This window comes from Aulostomus chinensis, chromosome 14 (assembly GCF_037954235.1).
Source record: "Aulostomus chinensis isolate RoL2024-O1b breed Wild chromosome 14, RoL_Achi_v1.0, whole genome shotgun sequence".
In the NCBI taxonomy this organism is placed as follows: Eukaryota; Metazoa; Chordata; class Actinopteri; order Syngnathiformes; family Aulostomidae; genus Aulostomus; species Aulostomus chinensis.
In genome coordinates this window covers 629,535-646,583 of record NC_141333.1, presented here as the reverse complement: position 1 = coordinate 646,583, position 17,049 = coordinate 629,535, and the positions used below count along the sequence as shown (strand labels likewise).

The 17,049-nt window shown below is 49.2% G+C and overlaps 1 protein-coding gene across 2 annotated transcripts; it reads right to left on the bottom strand.

Annotated features, from left to right (window-relative positions):
• Positions 1-1,763: 1,763 nt before the first annotated feature.
• Positions 1,764-17,034, bottom strand: slc1a8a (solute carrier family 1 member 8a). Of its 2 annotated transcripts, none has more exons than XM_086225563.1 (11): positions 16,221-17,030; positions 12,002-12,081; positions 11,132-11,347; positions 9,412-9,454; positions 7,646-7,853; positions 7,171-7,270; positions 6,287-6,520; positions 6,023-6,217; positions 5,496-5,630; positions 5,220-5,322; positions 1,764-4,724 (listed from the first exon to the last, which is right to left on the bottom strand). In XM_086225563.1, the coding sequence occupies exons 1-11, from the start codon at positions 16,800-16,802 to the stop codon at positions 4,560-4,562; spliced, it is 2,061 nt and encodes a 686-aa protein (XP_086081689.1). In that variant the 5' UTR covers positions 16,803-17,030; the 3' UTR covers positions 1,764-4,559. The 2 variants fall into 2 exon arrangements, with proteins under 2 accessions (XP_086081689.1, XP_086081690.1); XM_086225564.1 differs by having other exon boundaries at positions 4,577-4,986; positions 16,221-17,034.
• Positions 17,035-17,049: the final 15 nt, after the last annotated feature.

Genomic DNA, 17,049 nt, shown 5'->3' with positions numbered 1-17,049 from the left:
GGAGGACCGCTGCTCCACCGGGCTGCCGGAGCTTCAATTGTTGTCAAGTAATTTAATGGTACAGATAAAAGTCCAGGTGAACCCCTGGAGAGAACCTGGGCCACACCACCAGACCCTCAAACCACAGGATCCTGCTCCTTGAACAACATCTACCACCTCTATGAGAGTCGAGCTGAGATCCCATCACCTTTAACTCCCACATTCAACAAACCTCCGGGACGCCTTCTTCCATCTACGTAACATCGCTAAGATCAGACACATCCTGGCTCAAGAAGACGCAGAAAAACTAGTCCCTGCTTTTGTCACTTCCAGGCTGGATTACTGCACATCCCTCCTCCCAGGCTGGACTAACAAGTCCCTAAAGACTCTCCAGCTGGTCCAGAACGCTGCTGCCCCCCTGACTAGAACTGGTAGCAGAGACCAGGTCTCTCCTGGACTGCTTCTCTGCATGGCTCCCTGTCAGATTCAGAACAGAATTTAAAATTCTTCTTCTACCATCAAAGTCCTCAACAGTCAGGCTCCTTCATCCCTGACAGAGCTCCTAGTCCCCTATGATCCAGCTAGAACCCTTCACTCCCAGGATGCAGGGTTCCTGCTGGTTCCTAGAGTTCTAACAGTAGAATGGAGCCAGAGCCTTCAGCTACCAGGCTCCCCTCCTGTGGAACCCCTGCAGACCCCCTCTCTATGTTTAAGAGCAGACTTAAGACCTCCTTGTTGATCAGGCTTATAGTCAGGACTGCTTAGGCTGGCCCTTAGATCTGCTGCTATAGGCTCAGACTGCTGGGATCTCCCATGATGCACTGGGCTTCTCTCTCCTCCTCCTGTCCTCAGACGTGTTACCAACTCCTCTTCTTCTCCCCTCATCCCAGATCCTGGTGCTGCTGGAGGAGGCTCCAGACCTGAAGAGGCTCCAGCTGCCACCCGTAGCTCCACCTGCTCACGTCCCCGTCTGTCCATCAGTCTCTCCTCCTTTCTCTCTCTCTTTATCTCTGTCCCTCTCTTTCCTTCTGTGTCTCTGTCTTCCTCCATTCTCTGTCTTTGTCTCTGTCCATCAGTCCCTCCTCCTTTCTCTCTCTCTTTATCTCTGTCCCTCTCTCTCCTTCTGTGTCTCTGTCTTCCTCCATTCTCTGTCTTTGTCTCTGCCCCTCTCTTTCCTTCTGTCTCTCTGTCTTCCTCCATTCTGTCTTTGTCTCTGTCTGGCTCTCCTGCTCTCTCTCCGTCCCCACTGATCCTGGACCTGCTCTACTTGGAAAGAGTCAAGAGAGAACTTCGGTTGGGGTTTGGTGCCACACAAGTAAACCTGACTTGACTCTCTTCATTTTACTAGTTGGAAGGTTGGTGATTTTGTTTTTATTTGAGTGGAAAATAAGAAAGAAGTCAGAATCGTAGAAGTGTGCCCTTTTTTAAGCAGATTGTCTCAACTAGTAGTTGGAGGGCTTCTAAACAAAGTGAAGGTCACCAACTGGATCAGACTTCCAAAGCTGGAATCTAAAGGTTAAAGAAGCAAACTTGTGAGCAGAGGGTCACTGGTTCAATCCCCAGCATTGGCAGGATAAATTTTGTGTGGGGAAAGTGGAGAAGCAGCACTAACTCCGCCCTCATCGTCGCTACTGAGGTGCCCTTGAGCAAAACCCTTAACCCTGACCGCTCCAGTGGAGCCCAGTGGATCAGACTGGTAGTACTGGGCAGCTTCCTGGTTACAGAACACACAAACATAAATCCAGTATTAAGTATCTCAGGATTGAATTAAAAAGTATATTAACACAGTATTTATTTTCAAATATAAATACAAATAAATTGTATACAGTCCAAAAACATATTTCATATAAAAAGCAACACAATGATGTTGACGCAGTTTGAGGAATATCATTTGGTAACAGTTGAAAAATGCTGCAGTTAGTGCGTTGGCAGAAGAACATGGAGGTTTGCTGGATTAAAAGGAGAAATAACTGTCAAATTAAGGCAGAACTAAGATTAAACTGACATAAAAAAACTAAAAGGTACTTCAACTGAAACACACAGAGAAAGTCAAGGGGCACTTTACCAAAGAGAAAACCATGATTAATGAGCTTAAAAAGCCTGATCAATGGCGTCACCTCTTATTCTACAAACCTCTTAACTTTTATTCACCCTGAGTTTCTGAATTTCTCAACTGAATGTTCTCGCCTCCCTGGTGGTCCGTGAAAGCATTACAGGTGATGTGGTTTCATTCCTTTCCTCATAACATTTGATGATGTATTTGTTCTTGTTTGTTAATAATTCCATTGATGGAAGAATGCATGAAGAGACAAGGTGACTGTTGGGGTTACGGCGTCCCTCCCGTCTCTCTGCTTTGTAACGTGTCATGCGCAGGCAATAATGTAGATTTGTGTCTAAAATGATTTCTGAACAGCATCTACAGACACCTACTGCCTGATTTTGCCAATCAAAATGGTTTTATGCATTTTTAACTGTAACAGTTTGTATCTGAAGAGTGGCACAGTCCTGCTATGCTGTTAGTTAACGGTAGCTAACGTTAACGGTGGGTGTGGTGGTCCCTGAGGCAAGAGCAGGTGAACACCCCCGTCTATGACGCCACCGTACTCAACGCTGGTCGCCCTCTGTACATATTATCACAGACACCGGCATCAGTAAACAACTTCAAATGATTCAATTGTGTTGTACACTGTAACTAGGCAGATTAACACCAGATCTCCTGATGACATACTGTAGTTTTAAGGTGAACAGTCTTGTTTTGTGTTGCATTAAGAATTAGCATTATAGATTACATACAAAGTCAGTTTAAGGTCAAACTTATGGTGACTGGATTGAACCCAGTTTCTCTCAATTAAACAAACATATTTGGTTGTTTGTTATCAGACCTAAAAACTTTGTAGTTCCTGGAGACATTTTGTCTGTCAGAGGGGAGTGGTGTGTCTAAGTAGCAGTCAGCCCTGACGGGCCAGGCAGGCTGTTGCCTGTGCCAAACAGTCCCACCAGTGAAGGAGAACATTGGCTTCACATTTGGCCTGAACACATGGAAGTGAATCTCATCAGGAGATGAACTGAAACCTGTTTGTCTTAGCTGCAACGGACATTGGTAGGATTCCTGGTTTGTTAACTTTGAAACATTCAAGAAAAAACAACAACAGAGGTATATAATGCACAGGGGCTTCACATGAAGCCAGTAAAAACGCATGCCAGCATGCCGACCGATACAAACGAGACAGAGGAAGAGTCCAGTCCTCTTGATGAAGAGCACTTGGATTCATTCTGCCGTTGGGGTGGACAGATAGACCTGTAACCTGCAGAGAGAACCAGCCAATCAAATACTCAGTTCAACTGAATATAAAATCTCCATGAAAGACAAATATCTGCAGGCAGATGTTCGTCTTTGGTGGCATCAACTTCCTGAACCTGAGTCATATTTCACTTCCTCCTACCAGGACTTTCCTGTCTTTGCTACATGTTCTGGACACAAAGGCTGGGTGGCGAGTCAACGTTACCATGATGACCAGATAAGACACCAGGCTGTATGAGGCCAGAGGTGAACCCCCAAGAACCATCGGGAGCAGGAACCAACCCAGCCCAGCCCATCCCAGATGTGGTTCCACCTCTGGTCCAGCTGCGCCAGCCAGGTTGTGCTTGAAGTTGTTGATGTGTCTCCAGCACCGTTAGGAACTGCCCCATGTTGCCTTGTCTGATAGAGTCACAAGTTCCAGGGCAGTGGTTCTGATACTGAGAGTCTCCAAGCTGGACAGTCAACAAGCACAGCTATCAAAGTTGGTTTGAGCAGAGATATCTATGACATCACACCACGAAGTAGCAGGTGGATCAGATGCTCCCTGGAGAATGCCATGTACCCATAATCCTCTAGTGCAAATCAGGCACCTCCTTTTTGACAGCAAATTGATGCTGCCAGGTTCATCTGCTGCGGTTCGATCTGAGGAACCTTGTGCATATGTGAAGGTGTTTTGTCTCTCGTCCTTGGTTCTAAGACCGGAGGGACCTCCAGGTATGTAGCCTCTGTGAGGTGCTTCTAAGTGACGCCTCCATGAGGACAACACGGCACACGTGAGACAAGGAAGATTTATGGCTTGAAGGAAGAGTGAACGACGTCAAAGTGAAGGGAGCATCTGGAGCAAAGACACCATCCCCTGTGTATGATGCTGACCTTTCACCCCATCCTGGGAGCCACAACCACCAGGCCTCCTGCTACAGGTGTCAGGGATTTCCTGGCGCTCCCCCCACATCTCTCAGGACTGAAAGGGATGAGAAGTGAAATGGGCTTCAATATCCAGTTCCCTCAATTCACTGCTCCTTACAGACCCAGAACAGCAGAGCAGACCTCAGTTGGACCTCATCACTGGTTAGCTAACAAGTTAGCATTTAGCAGCTTCCTGTCAGTCTCAGAGAGCAAAGAATGAAGCTCCAGTTCAGTGTTGGCAAAGTCGACTGAGGGTCTGTTGCTGCCATTTTTCCTCCACCAGCCTGCTTCTGCTTCACTCTGGTTCAGATGGCACAGCGAGATTTAAAAGCTCTCTGGGTTGGAACATAGGCAGCATGTGGGCTGCGTCCCGTCACACCTGACAGATGTTGTAGTAGACGGTGTGTGCGTGCCTCTCGCCCATCGAGTCGCCCATCACCTCGAACATGCAATCTTTGTGTGTGTGTATCTCTGTCATTGGCACGTTGACACTGTGGGAGTTGTTGTGAGGAGTCTGCGTGCCGTAGGACGGGACGGGCTGGACGGGACACAAACACAGGAGGCAGGTGGTTAGTTGACAGTTTCACACAGCCAGAGGAGAGACATCAAGACTCAGCTCGATGACACCCTGCTGTCTTTGACACTGGTGGCAGGGACTCCAGTTGTCCAGCAGCTTTGGGATCACACCAACCAGTATCCCTAAACTCTGATGCTGCAGGTGTAGAACACCTGTGAGGCGACCTCAGGCTTTCCTTACATGGCAGGTCGGCTCACTTTAGGTCTGCTCTGGATAAAACGACCTTGGATCAAAGAGCCAAACAGATATGCATGAATAGGAGAAGTATTTTCCTCCTCTGTCCTGTAAGAAAATATTTGAGGGGCAAACAATCAAGCAATGACACTTGAAGAGTGACAGTGTACTGGGAGGTTCCTGGTTCTACGAGAATCACATCAGACACATCATCACATCATCAGTCTGACACCTGCAACTGCATGGATGGGACCGAAGTTTGGGACTGAGCGCTGGTGTTACCTTTCCCGTCTCACTGAGGGGGAAATCCTTGCGACAGAGATGAGCAATGATTCCTGCCGCCAAGGCATCGCCCAGGACATTGATCATGGTCCGAAACCTGTCGCTGCAGAGATGGAAGAAGTAGACACGTCACTGCTTTGTGTTCTCTTCATATTCAGCCTTTTTCTACCGAAGTATAAACATCTGGCAGCAGAAGAATCCAGAGGATTTCAGGTTTCACATGCCGCCATCGATAATCGCCATGATTCAAACATATACAAGAGCATCTGAACTTACAGAATCCAGTCAATGGCCACAATGAGTGTGATGTCATCTGGCGGCAGACCCACTGATGTCAGTACAATCACCATGGTGACCAGGCCGGCCTGGGGAATACCGGCTGCGCCAATGCTGGCTGCCGTAGCCGTGATGCTGCCATGCCAAAACACATCAGACCGCAGGTGGAAAAACATCATCAAATATTTCAAAAACAACAAAAGGAAGCAGATGCCAGCCACGTAGGATGGGCAGCTGGACAAGTGGGCGGGGCCAGGGAGGTTAGATGCACCCGCAGCACCACACCTGGTCTGAACCAGTCGTTAAAATATTCATGGTCCAAACACCAGCAAAGCTGATCCAGACCCTCAGGATGGTGTTTCTACTCTGACTTAACCCTTTCACACACATCTGACACAAATTCATCTCCAATCATTATCTTCATATTTCCTCAGACTGAATGAAAGTGGTCCAAGATCCAGGTGCCCCACCAGTCCGTGTACCGCCAGTTCTCTGATGAAAGATGTCACTGCCTCTGAGCATCTCACCTGATGGTGACCAACTGGCCAAAGTCCAGCTCGTAGTCGTTGACCTGAGCGATAAAGATGGCTGCCACGGCCTCATAGAGTGCGGTCCCGTCCATGTTGATGGTGGCACCCACAGGCAGGACAAAGCGGGCGATCTGCCGGTCCACATTGCAGTTCTCCAACAAGCACTTCATCGTGATGGGCAGCGTGGCTGAGCTGAGGAGGGACTGAGCATGAGATCCTGAACAGACCCAGGGCCTCCGTGAGGTGGAGAGCCGGACTCACCTGGAGGAGGTCGCCAGTGCGATCACCATTGCCTGCAGTAGCCCACGAATGTAGGTGAAGGGGTTCTTCCTAGTGAGGAGGAAGTAGAAGAGAGGGAGGAGGACCAGTCCGTGGACAAACAGGCCGGCGAGCACAGTGACGCCATACCAGCCCAGCTTCCTCCCCAGTGTGCTGGGGTCCTGCATGTCCAGGATCTTCCCTGCAACCAGGAAGATGATCCCGAATGGGAAGTACCTGAGAGGCAAGGACACGTCGCTGTTGATGTTGGCTCATTCACCACCACACAGACCCAAATGTGTTTGTTGGTAGATTAATGCTAATCGTCCACCAGCTAGGCAACAGCCGAGAGATTCAACCAGATCAGACAGACACCGCCTCAGAGCTGCTAATGTTTGGTTACTACGGTGGCGCCCAACCCGTTACATGGTTAGCATAATAGGATAAACATAAACGCTCTTCCAGCTTCAGTCCAGGCAGCACTGCCCTCGCTAATCTGCTCGTGAGCTGCAGCTGGGCGGAGTCAGAGTGATGTCACCACCAGCATGTTTTCAGCATCTAATGGGTCATCAGGTACAATGTTCCCACAGATGTTTCAGAATCGATGGTGAGACAGTTTGACCAGAGTGTTGTTGTAACATTGAGTCACAGAAGGTCAAAGGTCAACTGACCTCATGCGTCATGTGGTCAAACCAGAGCAACCAGCGGAAAATGTCAATAATCCCACTACTAAGGAGACCAGAGGATCCCATGTTCCTGTTAACACGCCCACATGACATCACTACCGCCTACATCAGAGTTCAACAGCATACCGTGGTCAGAGCAGAGGACATGATGGCGACAGCACAGCGGCAGTGCTGATGAATGTAAACCAGTGTCACACTCACCAAACGGCGGCATTGATGATCTTCATTACACACTCATTGATACACTGACAGACGTTGATCAGTGGCGCTCCTCGCTCTCCCATCCTGCCCAGCAACAGACCTGCAGACACATCGGTGTGTGTTTACTGCAGCAACATGATTGTCAACACACACACACACACACACACACACACACGTACGTGACATTAACAGATGAGAGCAAGGTCAAAGGTTGGGGCGACAGACTCCGGTGTGTGGAAGCACACTACTGCAATGCAGTACTTCTACTTCCAGTATGTACTCTGGATGTATTTTCCTCGTAGTTGTTACAGATGAAGGTTTCCTCCCAGATCCACAAGACAAAAGTTTCGCTGGATACGATGGAGATTTCTACTCATCACGCCTCCTCTGGCTGGTCCAAACATGCAGAACCCTGGGCCATAGACACCCAATCCTGGAATATTCGCAGTTACCATGACAACACAGTCCTGCTCACCCATAGTGGCGGAGAAGATGACAATGCCGAGGACATTCATCTGCTGGCTGGTGCCAGGACTTGTCTTGTACAGGACCTCCGGCGCTGGCGTCAGCTCCAGGTACACCGTCCTACCTTTGGGGTCGCTCTCGTCTGGGACCACATAGACGAAGTTGGGCTGGATGGTTCTGGTCGGAACTTTGAGGATGGGAATCAGGTCTGTTTTGTACTGAGGAAGCACAAGACAGTTGGAACAAACATCAGGAAGTTTACTCAAACTCAGGTGTGTGTGTGTGAGTGTGTGTGTGTGAGTGTGTCTGTGTGTGAGTGTGTCTGTGTGTGTGTGTGTGTCTGTGTGTGTGAGTGTGTGTGTGTCTGTGTGAGTGTGTCTGTGTGTGAGTGTGTCTGTGTGTGTGTGTCTGTGTGTGTGTGAGTGTGTGTGTCTGTGTGAGTGTGTCTGTGTGTGAGTGTGTCTGTGTGTGTGTGAGTGTGTCTGTGTGTGTGTGTGTCTGTGTGAGTGTGTGTGTGTCTGTGTGTGAGTGTGTCTGTGTGTGTGTGTGTGTGAGTGTGTCTGTGTGTGTGTGTCTGTGTGTGTGTGAGTGTGTGTGTCTGTGTGTGTGTGTGAGTGTGTCTGTGTGTGTGTGTCTGTGTGTGTGTGTCTGTGTGTGTGAGTGTGTGTCTGTGTGAGTGTGTCTGTGTGTGAGTGTGTCTGTGTGTGAGTGTGTCTGTGTGTGTGTGAGTGTGTGTGTCTGTGTGAGTGTGTCTGTGTGTGAGTGTGTCTGTGTGTGTGAGTGTGTCTGTGTGTGTGTGTGTCTGTCTGTGTGAGTGTGTGTGTCTGTGTGTGTGTGTGTGTGAGTGTGTCTGTGTGTGTGTGTGTCTGTGTGTGTGAGTGTGTGTCTGTGTGTGAGTGTGTCTGTGTGTGTGTGTCTGTGTGTGTGTGTCTGTGTGTGTGTGAGTGTGTGTGTCTGTGTGAGTGTGTCTGTGTGTGAGTGTGTCTGTGTGTGTGTGAGTGTGTCTGTGTGTGTGTGTCTGTGTGAGTGTGTGTGTGTTTGTGTGTGTGAGTGTGTCTGTGTGTGAGTGTGTCTGTGTGTGTGTGAGTGTGTCTGTGTGTGTGTGTGTCTGTGTGAGTGTGTGTGTGTGTGTGTCTGTGTGTGAGTGTGTCTGTGTGTGTGTGTGAGTGTGTCTGTGTGTGTGTGTCTCTGTGTGTGTGAGTGTGTGTGTGTGAGTGTGTGTGTGTGTGAGTGTGTCTGTGTGTGTGTGAGTGTGTGTGTGTCTGTGTGTGAGTGTGTGTCTGTGTGTGAGTGTGTGTGTATGTGTGTGTGTGAGAGTGTGCATGTGTGTGTGTATGAGTGTGAGTGTGTCTGTGAGTGTGTGCGTGTGTGAGTGTGTCTGTGTGTGTGAGTGTGTGTGTGAGAGTGTGCGTGTGTGAGTGTGTGTATGTGTATGAGTGTGAGTGTGTGTGTGTGTGAGAGTGTGCGTGTGTGAGTGTGTGTATGTGTGTGTGTGTGAGTGTGTGTGAGTGTGTGTATGTGTGTGAGTGTGTCTGTGTGTGTGTGCGTATATGTGTGTGAGTGTGTACGAGTGTGTGTGATCGCGCGTGTGTGTGCGTATATGTGTGTGAGTGTGTGTGTATGTGTATGAGTGTGATTGAGTGTGTGCATATGTGTGTGAGCGTGTGCGTGTGTGCGAGTGTGTCTGTGTGTGTGTGTGTGTGTGTGAATGTGTGCGATTGTGTGTGTGTCTGTGTGTCTGTGTGTTTGCGCGCGCGTGTGTGTGTGTGTGGTTACCTGCTGAAATGTGGCTTCGATTAGGTTGGAGGGAACCATGTTCCTACGGGGGAAGAAGACAAAGGTAAAAACAAACACCAGATGTTCCAAACATCAGCTGATGGAACCTGATTCAAGGAAGAACGTCAACAGATTTTCGGGACAAATGCATAAGAGAACCTCGTCTGTGGTCCGATTCTGGAAACAGGAACCAAGCACACATTCAAGATAACAACCACACACAGAAAACACAACTTGAGGGAACACGGAGATCGTAGAGGACACAGGGAACCTGGTGCTCAGGCCTCATCGCTCCGCTGTCGTAGTCGTTGTGTCACGTTGCTTGTCATTATTGACACCATTTCTTTCCATACCAACACAAGCAGAGATCACATGACTGGCGTTCATCTGTGCAGCGGTTCTGACCCGATGCAGAACGTTGAGGGACAGACGACGTGATGGTGACAGCCACGTCAGCAGTCGTCCTGCAGAACATTAATTACATTTTGTGTGAATGTTCTCTTCAGCAAAAGCTTGTCTTTGCTGCCATTTGAAGCATTTCCGTTTATTTGCTGGTTGAATTGATGTTGGCGTCACCACCAGCATGTTGGCGGGCCGTGATGTCACATTGGGTGACACAGATGAATCAGGAGGGAAATTGTGGATCAACAGTGGGTCAGAGGTCAACCAGATGATGCCTTTGACTTGCTCATGTGGCTCCTCCGTGGGGGGCGTGGCCTCTGAGCTGCACGAGACTGCAGTCTGCCAACGTGCCGCGGCAGAGATCCTGCATCCCTTCGCAGCTGACTAATCGGTCACTCATCCCTGCAGGATTACTAAAAATACCCCGATCAGGCCGCTTGGCTAAGTGGATTATTGTGTTTCTACGTTTTGTTGATCTAAGTGATGCTCCCATTCCAAAGTCAACAGTGACGTGTTCAACGCCAGCAACAGGCCAGAAAATGAAAACTCAACTGGGGACTTAAGCTCCACCCACAGCCAGACCGTTATCCAGGTGGTTGTCACTCCTGTTCAGTAGAACCAGTTCTGTTTGCTGGCTGCTTAATTGTTCAGTGGCTCAGTCTGAAAAGGAACTGATGGAGGCACATGATTGGCTGACCAGCGGAGCGCCTTCACGCCGCCATCTCCTCACATCTCTTAACCAGCGACGCCGTGACTGAACCAACGACCATCAACATTTTCTCATGTCCACAGTAAAAGTAACAATCCGATTTTTTGTGTCAGACCTGATCCTGGATCAGTTTCATACGAAGAATCATCATGCGCAGTGCAAGTAGCAAGGATTTATGGTGATGATGACGATGATCACTGGTTCATCAGAGCTGCTTCCAGATTCAAGATCCTGGAGGTCAAATGCGAGTGTTGCTAGCTTGTTGCAAGTAGCTAAGTTAGCGCCACCAGGTGCTGTATATTTACACGACTTGATGGGCGCTCCCCTGCTTTCAACCCCCCCGTGGCTCATTTGGTTCCAGACCATCAATCTGGGCCCAACTCTGGGCTGGTACCGAAACCTTAATGGGGAGTTCATCCTCCACCACGCTACTGCCATGCCAGAACACGGTACCTCTGAAGTTGTGCCAGTACCATTTTGGCATCTGTGTGAAAGGAACCACTCCAACATGTCTGCATCTCGCTGCCACAGCAGCTGAGTCACAGTGACTTGTCTTGTTTGATCCCTAAAACTTGCACCTTTAGCCAACTAGCTGACCTTTGACCTCACCTGATAAGGTCGAGCAGGGCATCAGCTGACGTCATGACGGGCCCGCCGCCCAGCCGGTTGCTCTCCATCTCCGTCCCCACGCCAGGCTTGATGATGATGACGAGCATGATGCCAACCACCACAGCGATGAAGGTGGTCCACAGGTAGTAAGTGACAGTCAGAACGCCCATCCGACAGCACGCCTTTGACTCCATCGACGACAGGCCCGACATCAAGCTGGAAGAGATTTACAGCCGTGATCTCAGAGCTGCCACACAGGATTCATCACACCAGCAAGAGAAGCTCAAGACGCCCGAGACACTCGGACAATTCAGATGCTTGAGACACTTGAGACGCTTGAAACGCTCAAGACACTCAAAATGCTCAGGACCCTCAAGACGCTGGAGCATACTGGAGAGAACCCAGCAGGAACAGGGAGAACAGGCAGACTCACCCAGAAAGACCCCGTGCTGCAGCCGGGGCTCCACCCACAACCTTCTTGCTGGGGGCCACAGTGAGGACCACTGCTCCACCCTGTTGGTCTATATATTTATTTTCTTGTTAATATTTTAAAACATCATGTGTTTGAGCGCTTGTGAAACTCTAAACTTTTCCCATTTGGCTGACGACCTGCAGGAGACCCTTAAGGACCCCTACGGGTCCCAGACTCTACTTTGAGAACCCATGGTCAAGCAAAAATCTTTGATAAAACCAAATAAAATAAAGCGGAATACTTAAAATCACGGGGACATCAACTCACCCTCTAGAGCCTGAGCGTGCCTGAGCGGCAGTGATAACATGACAATAACAACAAGCAACAGAAAGTGGGCGGAGCTACAGCAGCATATGGTGTGGGTGTGGCTGTGGCTGTGGAGCAGGTGAGAAAGCTACCTGGATGTGATGAGAGGAAGGATGAGCATCTTCAGCATCCTCATCAGCAGCTCTCCGGGAAATGAGAAGTAGATCTTGGCCTGCAGGCACAAACAAGAGCTCAGATTTTCAAAGTAAAAGCATGAGTGCCTGTTAAAACCCTTCAGATTGTGTTGTTTTCACCTGGATGTCCACCTTTGTCTATGTTCTGATTCTTCTCACTCCCTCCCTCACTGGGGCTCATGGGAAAAGGAGTTTTTAGTCCTAATGGACTAATTAACCAAATGAGATCCTGCTTCTTCTGCCAGTGTAAACGTCCATCCATTCATCATCCATCCATCCATCCATCCATTCATCATCCATCCATCCATCCATCCATTCATCATCCATCCATCCATCCATCCATCCATCCATTCATCATCCATTCATTCATCATCCATCCATCCATCCATTCATCATCCATCCATTCATCCATCCATCCATCCATCCATCCATCCATCATCCATCCATCCATTCATCATCCATCCATTCATCCATCCATCCATCATCCATCCATTCATTCATCATCCATCCATCCATTCATCATCCATCCATCCATCCATCCATCCATCCATTCATCATCCATCCATCCATCCATCCATTCATCATCCATCCATTCATCCATCCATCCATCATCCATCCATTCATTCATCCATCCATCATCCATCCATTCATTCATCATCCATCCATTCATTCATCATCCATCCATCCATCCATCCATCATCCATCCATCCATCCATCCATCATCCATCCATTCATTCATCATCCATCCATCCATCCATTCATCATCCATCCATTCATCCATCCATCCATCATCCATCCATTCATTCATCATCCATCCATTCATCATCCATCCATCCATCCATCCATCCATCATCCATCCATCCATTCATCATCCATCCATCCATTCATCATCCATCCATCACCCATCCATCCATTTTCTATACCTCTTATCTGTTAAGGGTGGTGGGGGGTGGAGCCTATCCCAGGTGATATTGGGTGAGAGGCGTGGTTCACCCTGGACGGGTCACCAGGGGAAGTGGGGATGGAACCAGCAACAGATGACCTCTCTACCACTGAGCCACGCTGCCCCAGTAACATTAGTTAGAGACGGGGAAATGGCTGACTCCTAACTTGTCACCATGAATGCAGCACGTGACCACATGAGCGGCTTCATCCTGTTAGACGTGACACCAGGGGACCTTTGCTCTCCGACCCACCATCTCCTGGACTCACCACAGGCTCTGGCTGCTTTATTGCTGTCTAAACGGCATTTATCCGTCTCTGAATATCCCAGCTGACGTCCTGACCGGTCGGAGCAGGGAAGCCACACCTGTCTGAGGTGATTAGTGCTTGAGGATGATATGACGCTGCTGCTGAGTAGCAGAGACGCTTCACACCGAAGGACCTGTAGCTCTCCAGCGGCGTCCCAGTTGTTCCTGCTCTGTTTGGTCATCGGGCCGTCCTGGGAGACGCTGCCCACAGACACTTAACTAACAGCTATGAATCCCTGAGGGATTTGTTTATTCTCTTAAAGACTTGATGCTTGAGTCGACATTTCAACATAAAGAGCGAATTCTTTGAATACAGTCGGTCTGCAGGCTCAGATACATCAGCGTCACATTTCTCAGCTTCCAAGTCTGAAAGGTTCCATTTCCCCAGGCGCAAAACGCAGGTGATGAAACAATGTCACAGAATTAAGAATAAACTCCCCAGATTAAAATCCAAGATTGCATGAATACGGAGAGAGAAACTTGAGTCAGTTTGACTCAGATTGGATGTGACGATGGCTCCGCCCCCTCAAACACTTTATATTCCCTTTATTTTGATATAAAAGAGCAAATTTGGGAGATCGATTCCACTCAGCTGGAAACAAGCTCATGTAGATTCAGAGACGTGTTTAACTGCCTCCACACGTCAGCTGCTTGGTGCTTCAAGTTGCACGTTTCGGGCTGAACAGGAAGTGACCTCAGCATGCTTTTGCCGGGCTGTCACCGCGGCTGCGCCAGCTGAATAGCAGAAAGCTGGAGCTTGAATGCAGCACGTTAGCGGGACTGAGCTCCTCCTACTGACTGTTAAATGTGTCAAAATCTGCTGACTACAATATTCAGTTCTTCGTTCACCGTCACCCAAGGGAACTTTGACCAGGACGGTCAAACGATGCATTCAGGACAGTCAGGACGCTGTGATGAAACCAGCTGCAAAGCGGGTAAAGTCAATTCAACAGTCTGTCTGTCTGCTCCTGTCTCCTTCCTGGTCCTGTCTGTCTCTCAGAGGCCTCGTGTACAAAGACACATCTGATTGCATTTGGAAAAACGGCACTTTTCCTTTGTGCACCCAAATCAACAAGAAATTGGGTGTGCAGGGTTACTAGACTCCGCCTTCTCTCCAACCTAAACGGGCCTTTCAGGCACACCCCCACCCACGGCATCAGGAGGCACGAAAAAGGTGTTGGTCCAGAAACGGAAGCTTCACGTAACTCCAGGTTGAGACCCTGCAACCGAGTCTAGACAGAAAATACCATGGAGCAGCAGTCGTGGCTTTAATGGTGTCACCTGGTGGAGTTGTTCTCGTGACATCATCACCACCATCACACATGCCAGTATGTATATACAATATGAAGGCTTGAAGTCAGCGATGATGTCGTCTTTCAGTACAGAAGCCCTCCCAGCATCACCTGCATGTCAGTCTGCTGATTTTATTCTTAATTATTCCCTCGGGCCTTTGTTTTAATTATGAAGATGATTGACAGTACTGTTTGGCTCCAATCACCAACCACCGTCGGACTCTAGCTCGGCCAGTGACGCGCAGCAGTGCTCGCTGAGACAGAGTCATCGCCCCCAGCCTCACACGCCGGTTCCTGAGCCTCACAGACCATCAGGAAAATTCTGGTTCTGTTGTTTTGCAAGTAAAATCCCGAGTCGCTAACCTGAACCACTGACCAATGACCAGGCTGCTGAGCTCCAGAGGGTGTATCAGGTGGATGAGTCAGGAAGCGCTCACCCTGCTGGGCGGCAACCTGATCATCTGCGGCGTCAGAGCCCGCCTACGTGCTTGCATGTATCACGTGGAATTTGCACAAAGAAGGAATGAAAATAGTTTCAGCTGACATCCACGTATCTAAATGCAGATACTGGTATTTCATTGTTGTGTTCCACACATGAATCCTTTTGAGGATCGTTTTCTTGCTTCAGGTTCCCAGCATCACCTGTAAGTGGCGCGTTCGCCACGGCGATCGCAGGTTGTCTCCTCACTCTTCATTCATCTGAACATGGACGTGGAAAACAATGCAGGCCAGTTGTGTGTGCGCGCAGCCTCGATGCATGAGCAAACAGAATTAAAGCTAATGTTAGCAAGTTTGACTTCTTAGCCTCTGCTCATAGCTTTTTAGCCTAGCATGCTAGCTTTCATCCTCAAAGTACAAACTTATGATTGGCCGCAATATTCAGAATTTTACAGATGACTAATTGTACGAATAAAGTTTGTTCAAAAAGCCTGACAATGTTTGAGGAGAATTTCAACTGGAAACATTATCGTTTTATCGTATTTGTTGAGGAGAGGAATAAAATGAGGGCTAAGCAATGCTTGCTTGACACAGTCGATGGACACGAGGTCCATCAGGTCTTTCCTGCCAACTGCTTCCACAGCTCTGTTGGATTTGAGTGAGCATCCATGTCACCTCTCTCCCTGAAACCTCTGCATCCAGGAAACTCAGGAGGAAAGAGGGTTGTGCACAAATACAATTTAGGGTCTTTTTACACTGATATTTTTTGAAATCACCGGTAAAACCCTCATTTCTAAACCTGCAGGCAAGGTAAAGAGGTAGCCAGCTAGCATTAGCAGGCTGATGCTACACACTGCTGTTGATGCTAGGCTGCTTCTGAGGATCACTAGAAAGCACAGCAACCTTGCGTTTGTGCTTCCGTAAGCTAAGCTCGTTAGCCTCGGCAGGCTGGCGTCTGCTGCCTCGACATGGAAAACAAACAACTTGATGGTGTTGTTGGATGTTGGAGAGGAAACGTAATTGTTGCCTTGGGTACTTCTCCAAAAATAGGAAATTCAGAGGAACGTTACAAGATTTGACCTTGAGGGAAAAATACCTGAGGTAGAACGATGAACTGCTGGGATCGAACTCTGACAAGATAATCTCAGCCGCCTCTTCCCCTCCCGTGAATGAGAGGTGTCTGCAGGTGAGTCCTACCTGTGTGGACAGTTGGGTCCCTCTCAGCATGAAGCCCAGCGTGCAACCAGTGAGCACGGCGATCACTGACAGTGTCAGCAGCCCGTTCCTCTTACAGAAATCTCGAATCTTCCTCCTGAGGTCCCTGCTCACTGTCACCTGGAGGAAAGTCTTGACTTGGTCCCCCATCGTCCTCCTGGCATCTCCCGGAACATATGAACTGTGCTCGGATCGAGCTTCCTCCTCGCCGCTGGGCAACAGAAGCTCATCCATGGCTGGCAGGGTGACAAACCAGGGGCAGCCAAGACCAGCGAACCTTTTCCACGGAAGGATTAAGTCATCACAGCGCGAGCAGAGCCAACGGCAGCCGCAGGTCGCCTCCAGACTTACAGGGACTAAGAGGCTTAAAGAGGTGGAATAAAACCTCACACGCCTTTGTTGTGGCATCTGGTGGTGCTGCCGGAGCTGCCCCGGCTCTTCCTGCTTCACTCCTTTCTGGCAAAACTGGCGGGTTGCAAAGGTCAAGTCAGAGAAGTTGAGAGGTTCAACTTCCGGTGAACCCCGAGCACTGTCTGTCCCAGAGGTCCAGCACGTCCAGCACATGCAGACGTGGGGTTGGTAGCTTCTCAGTCTATCTGGTCTCAGTTTGCTGTGAAACTGAATCCACCTGTTGCCCAATAAGAGTTCAGTCTGAGACCTTCACGGCACAAGATGAAGCTTGAATAAACCCTTCAGGAAATCCACCAACTCCTAGTTCAGCTGACACCGAACCAAGCGATCAGGAGCCCGCCGGGGCCTCGGAGCCCGCCGGGGCCTCGGGGCCCGCCGGGGCCTCGGAGCCGCCCGCTGG

What these genes read in the sequence shown, in the direction of transcription:
- slc1a8a (XM_086225563.1), bottom strand. Translation starts at nt 16,802, where the DNA reads ATGTGCTGGACGTGCTGGACCTCTGGGACAGACAGTGCTCGGGGTTCA. An exon ending in GGACCCAACTGTCCACACAG is followed by an intron (nt 12,082 to 16,220) that starts GTAGGACTCACC and finishes TTGTGCCTGCAG; the next exon opens with GCCAAGATCTACTTCTCATT. An exon ending in CATCTTCTCCGCCACTATGG is followed by an intron (nt 7,271 to 7,645) that starts GTGAGCAGGACT and finishes ATGTGTCTGCAG; the next exon opens with GTCTGTTGCTGGGCAGGATG.